The sequence below is a fragment of the Sprattus sprattus genome (assembly GCF_963457725.1).
Source record: "Sprattus sprattus genome assembly, chromosome: 17".
NCBI lineage: Eukaryota > Metazoa > Chordata > Actinopteri > Clupeiformes > Clupeidae > Sprattus > Sprattus sprattus.
In genome coordinates, this window is record NC_137915.1 from 26,035,400 (window position 1) to 26,042,119 (window position 6,720).

At 39.7% G+C, this 6,720-nt stretch overlaps 1 protein-coding gene across 2 annotated transcripts in view; it reads right to left on the reverse strand.

Annotated features, from left to right (window-relative positions):
• Nucleotides 1-5,878, reverse strand: part of acvr2ba (activin A receptor type 2Ba) — a gene marked incomplete at both ends in the record, with an annotated part of 41,737 nt that extends 35,859 nt beyond the window's left edge. For both annotated transcript variants that reach the window (XM_080855313.1, XM_080855314.1), the window contains one exon: nucleotides 5,827-5,878. In XM_080855313.1, the coding sequence (XP_080711439.1) occupies nucleotides 5,827-5,878 (52 nt within the window). The remainder of the gene's footprint in view (nucleotides 1-5,826) is intronic.
• Nucleotides 5,879-6,720: the final 842 nt, after the last annotated feature.

The window sequence follows — 6,720 nt, forward strand, 5'->3', positions numbered from 1 at the left end:
AAGGTCATTGTTTTAACAACAACAGAGAACTTTCACAGCTTTCACACCTTTGACTGATGGACCTAATGTGCATGGAAGATCCGCTGCAATGGCCCATCAACATAGAAATCAAATACAAGAAGGTGAATTTGACAAGTCAATGAGAATATGCACACGAACACTGCTCAGAATTCTGTTACATTTGGAAGACAGACGTTCCAGCCATAACACTCACTGGAGATACTCATACGAAATGTCTCTTTAAGGCGAGACATGGCAGGTGAATAGGGTAAAATTTTTAAATACAAGGGATCACCATGAAACTTTACCAGTTGATTACATACATCATTAAAAGAAAAAATGTATTACAAGTTTTTGAATTTTGCATATTTAATAATGCTAATTAGGCTGGATCTCATTAAATATGCACGTTTTTGCATATATTTCCGGTACATGAATCTTAAACTGTGATAAAGCCAGGACCAAAATTCTTTTTTTATTTTGTTTATATATCAAATGACAAAAAATCCTCAGATGGATTTTAGGATATCTGCTTTTATGACCTGGGAAATCAAAATATACTTAAAAACCCTATTTTCGCCATGATTTCCAGGTAAAATGACCCATAAATCTGGCCAGGAACAATTTATAAATAAATCCGTCTGTAGATGTCTTCATAACAATGCTATGTGTGAAACTGGGAAGTGTGGTGTACCTAGGTTCTACATAGGCTGAGAAATGTGAAAAAAAAAATGAAAAAACACTAATTTTGAGAAAACCGCATTTAAAGACAACACGTGACGCACTGAGCGAATGACGTTAGCAGGAAAGCGCCGTCAGCCAATTAATCCCTTCAGAAAGTCAGGATTGGTTGCTGAAAAGAAAGGAAATGCCCATATTTGGATTACACAGCCTTCTTATCGAGGCTCAGAGCTTTAAAATCATAGCAGACATGACAGATGTCGTGTAAAAAGACGAAACGCTGAACGCGGTTCAAGGGAGAATTCTTGGTTAATTTAGGAGAAAATGGATGCCGCGGCTGAACTAAATGCAGTGAAACAGACACATAAATGTGTCATTTTGACGTTTTCTTTATGGTAGTATGAAAGATAACAAGTTAAAGAGGCAAACTAGCCCAAAATCTCAAATTTGACCAGGGCATGAAAAAAATCGATATTTCACCTGCTGTGTCTCGCCTTAAACACCCTATAAAGAATCATTCTGATAAGACTTCAGAGGGGCAAGAAGCTAGGAGCGCTAAGGCTCCTGATCGATGTGTAGCCATCGAGACACTGATAGTTCTTGCCCCAAATATTGTCCATTGTTTAAGTGATGTGACCATACTTATTTGAATTTATGCTGACAGTCACAATTCTTGCAAGAGTACATGTTTGTGTACCTTCACATCGTTGTTGTGTTGTGCATGCTAGCAACCAAAAGTGATAAGCTTGTTTGTGTATATCTGAGCGAAACCAGTTCTTCTAGATTCCTTTTAATACTAGCAGCACAGGCTACCATCATCGCCTGTGCGTACTGACCACAATGACTACTGACCTGCATATCATTTTTAACGAAAGGCGGGAGGCAGAAGAAGTGGTGTTAGAGCCGCTGACAACTGACCAGACCTATGATATCAAAATCTCAGGAAACCAAAGTGCCAGTTTAATAATGGCCCCATGCCTTCAAATCCAAGCCGCCAAAACCACTGCACATCCTTTGAACCCATAAACATGTAAACAGGATTATTACAATTTGGCAATGGGGACAATACCTTCATGTAAAAACACTACACACTGCAAACTGTGCCATCATCTAATCATCTAATATCCAGCCCTCCATCGAACATGTCAAAACAGTGTGCCTTCAGATTTGAGGTACCATGGTTCCAAATTGCGTAAGGTAAACCCTGATTATACAGACTGAATAAGGACTTGCTATGAATTCTTAGATTAGCAGTGCTCTGTCAATCAGAAATGGTTTGTGGGCACCCTATTGGCTTGTATGTGTACTTTCAATCCACATGCAAATATTCGCAAACACATAATTCCTACCTTTAATCAAAACAGCAAACAAAATAATGAATGATATGAAATACTCTAATGAGTTAAATGGCTTTAAAACACGATTACATTTTTGGTGCTAATAAAACTAAGACAATTTAGTATCTTCCAGATGATTACATCTTTGCAGTCATCAAAGGAGTTTGTTTTTATATAGTACATAAGGGCCAACACGCTGGACCTCATATTTGGTCATAAGACCAGGGACAATAGCACTGGTGTTCTGATCAGCAGCAAAAAAATGGAAAGACAAATCAGACAAATGTACACAAATGCAGTCATTTTAAATCAAAGAGACTTTCATTGTGTCGAGGGTATTGCCATTCTTAAAGAGGATCTGATGTGTGTTATTGCTATGGGCTTTCAAACAGAAACCAATCCGGTTTCGTAGGCAAGTGCTTGCTTCTCCTGTCCAAAGACACTGGAACACACAAAATGTGTAACTCTGAAGCAACTGTGTCATGAATTTTCAAACTGTACATTTTTGATCCATGGCAGGGAAAAAATACATACTGTCTCTTTAAATTCCTGTTCTTGCTAGAGGCAACCCATCCCCCATCTCCCACAGTGCCACCCCTCTCCCTTGCTCCCGTCCCCTCCCCCATCCCAGCCCATGCACCACAGCATTTAACTGAGACAAAACACACATAAACATATGTATATTACATCACAGAAACACTGTTTCTGTTCTTTATAACCAGTGGAGGTTCTGACTGCTAAAGTAACCTAAAGAAGTGGCTAATTCTATACAGAGATCAACCCATCCTTAGTGCTCCTCCCCTCCCCCACTTCCACTACACCATGTGGCCAAACCTTTGAAAATCCAGCCCTGTGCATGCTCACACACACACACACACACACACACACACACACACACACACACACACACACACACACACACACACACACACTTTATACAATGCAAATTATTTAGTTCTTGTTAAATGAAACCAGTGCAACAACTGCATTCCAAACCCAGATCCAATCTCGCTCATATTCACATATACCCACTCGTACACATATTAACATGCAACACATTTGTGGATGTGTTGGCGTGGTTGGTTCGCGCGCACACACAGGGTGGAGGGGGATTAGGGGGAAGCAGCCCGTCCTCGCCTGATGCCAGGCAGTCAAAAGGAATTTGGGGACAAACACCAGTCTCTCTCTCCAACTTCCTCTCTCTCCCACTCTCCCAACAGATCCTTATGACAAAAAATACCTGACACAGCTGAGAAGACGATACCTCAGTGATCAGAAAGCAAGACAAAGCAAAGAGGAGTATAGGAATCTTTTGTTTCATCCTGTGTTGAGAATGGCACACACAAGCCTTGCCTGCCTTTTTACAACCCTGACTGCTGGAGGCCAGAGAGGATGGAATGCACTCAGAGAAGACCATTACACAATAGAGACGGCAGCCAAAACATCAACGTTTATGGGCCCCCTCACAGCATTGCAAAAGCATTTACAATTTTGGCATCAATGATCTGAGCATTGGGGAGGGTGCCGTATAGGGAGCAGTTCTGTTTTATTGCAAGCGCAGCCTTCACAATTGAAAGCCTGTTCTGTACAAGAAGAATTCTAGTGCCATGGCACACAAAAGTAACTATGCAAGCGGAGTTATATCCATTATCGTTATGAGGTTGATGGGTGACCTAGACTGAAACAGTGGCTATGAAGATAAATGATTTAAATCATTAAAACTTAGGTTTTTAGTTAAAATGTCAGACGTGAATATCTAAAACCAGGAGCTCAAGCTCAAATTGTTTAAATTGGGAAAATATATTTCAACACCCATGTAACAGGGTTGAGACCTCTAAACAAAGTAATCAGAACATCAAACACATGCAGTCAGATTATTATTTGAGGTAATGTTTAAAAATATAATGAAATGCTGATCTTATGAATGGAATACAAAATGCAAAAAAGTGGGAATCTTGGAAGGACAACAAACTGAAGTTCACAAAAAAAGTTAAATAAAATGAACAATAAAGACAAATTGTAGCTGTGCAAAAACAATGATGTCAATGTGTAAAAAGAAACATTGGAGAAACTCCTCCTCTGTGACAGAGAGGTCCATGTGTAGCTCTTACAACAACCAGTCTTATCTAATATTCTACAGGACTGATATTTTCAAACATTTTCATTCCCTGCGGCGATTACCACAGAGGACAAACATTGTTTTGTATTAAAGTGCTTCAAATAAGAAGCACAACTGAGCACATATCCAGACGAGTTCACGTGATTATCCTAATAAAATTGAATTCGCATTTAAGCAAAAAGTGGTAACTTTTTCAGAATTATTTGTACTAAACCTGGTGAAGCACTACCCCTGTTGAGACACTGTTAAATAAAGTTGCTGTTGAATCAATCTTATAAAATTGAGAGGACAACAGGGTTATGGTTAAACATTTGTCCTGGATTCCCCTTTGAATGCAACGGTGCAAATATCTAGAGGTTCAGCATCGAAAGGAAACCATGTCAGTTTCCCCCGCTTTAAAACACACAATGTGACATTATACCATTAGCAATCTTTTTAATGGATAATGTGGTCAGCTTCGTAAGACAGCATCCTTACGTTAACACCAATGTAACAAAACCCAATTCTAAGAATCTTTTTATATGGGCAAAGTGAACACAAACACAAAAGAACCATTTCTACACCCCCACCCCCAATGTACCCCTCCCCCCAAAGTCGTCAAAACAAGGAGGGAACTACACAACAAAAGGGTCGCGGTGGGCAAATAGCCTAAATAAATAGGCCATCTTTCGATAGTTGAATTGGTTCTGTGACTCTCGTAAATATTACAGAAAACTACATCCTATATGCATAGCCATACAGTTGCCATTTACGTTGCCATACAGTTACACAAATCCTGCCATTGGAACGAGATAGGCCCCTGCCTCATTTATTAAAATCATTAACAACGATGAACTGCAATTGTCACAAATGTCCTTACACTGTAGAGGGGTGGTGTTAATCGCCTGAGTATTTACACTTCGGAGCAATGCCATTTACCCCTGATATCAAATTGTGCAATGCATGCAAACCCGAAAATAAACGACCGTAACAGTAATGAAAAGCTAGCAGTCTCCCTTATAGGCCAATATTTCCACAATCAAAACCCCGAACCGATTTGTGGCACAATATATATTTTGTAACAGGCCACATGACCAGCACCGTGAAGACAAGCTCAGGTCCAGTTTCATTCATATTTCAGCTACTAGGCACCGGGGGTGGGGAAGAGGTGCTTGGATAAAATACACGATCAAATCAGCCAGATCTCTCCTAGCAGCTCATTACATGTAAAATAACACCCAATTATCCAAGAAAGTGCTCCTGCATGTGTGAGGAAACTGCCAACGTCTTATTTGTATCGAAATGGCTGTACCATAGTATATTTGTAAAGCAGCAAAGTACAATCATTTGCTGTCATATTAATGTCGCCTGGTGCTGATCTAAATCACCGTACAGCCGACGTAAATCTCAATATTCGAGTCCAGTTTAACACATTATCTGGAAACTTTCGCATTAAACGGTTGCATTTCAGATCAGAGATCTCTGTATGCGATTACTTAAACAACGAAATCAAGTAGCTACATTTAAACATTTGACACTGCAGTCTAAAGGAAGTGAATGTCTTCCTTATGTGTGTATACACACAGGTATTTGAGTAATGAAGTATATTACTTCAGAGTATTATTTTGAAAGAGGTTGTATTAAGGCTAACAATTTATATGGCAGTTGCTGTGTTGTACAAAGTAATTAACGCATAAATGTTGGGCTTACCTGCACAAAAAGTTCCCAGAAGAAGTGAAAAAGTCACCCAGGAGGCAAACATATTCCTTTATTGAAAAAAAATCGCACCGGATTTTCCACTTTGTAATCTCGTTTCCTTCGCGAACATTTAAAAAAGATGATCGGTACAACACTACGAGCCAAATGACCCACGGCCTTCGATGTCCACCGCACCGAGAGTTTGCCTTGCTTTTGTGCGTACAGCCCCCAATGCAACAAAATTGCACGGGCTGTAACAACTTTAGAATGTACACAAATCCATTTGGAAAAGATCGACCTACTCCAGAATGACGAGCAAAACTAAAAACAAATCAGTTCTAATTATACAGGTGTCGGATAGTCGTTCTTCGTGGTGTACGTTCACCTTTTCCTCTCTGAAACCGAGAACGGCTAGGGACAGGGTCCGAATTTGACATACAAGAAACTGAACTGAGTCCAAAATGGCTTCTGAGAGGAGAGTAAGCACAGCCAGTGGGAAAACCCGGATGTTTAAATACAAAGAGAGGAATGCAATCAAAGTAGCGAGGGGTTGTGGAAGTGCAGCAATGTCTGCACGGGTAGAATGATCGGACGAGTTGTGAAGATATTACAATTTACAAAATTGCAAACCAATTGTCACAAACCTCGTCAGAATTAAAGGGCACCACTCATATGACAAGAGTGTTTTATCAGAAATCCGAAGATCGTTTGATGTATCTGAAATAAACACCGAACGAGGCAGATTGTGATAGGCTGGCGTAGTAACTGCAACTCTAAAATCAGCAAACACACTGTATCTTTTGTTTAAGATCAATTCACTGGTTCCAATAAGAAGTGTTCAATGCTAGTTAAATATAGGCTTACAACGATATTTACCAATACTAATTTTTGCAATACAATAACAAA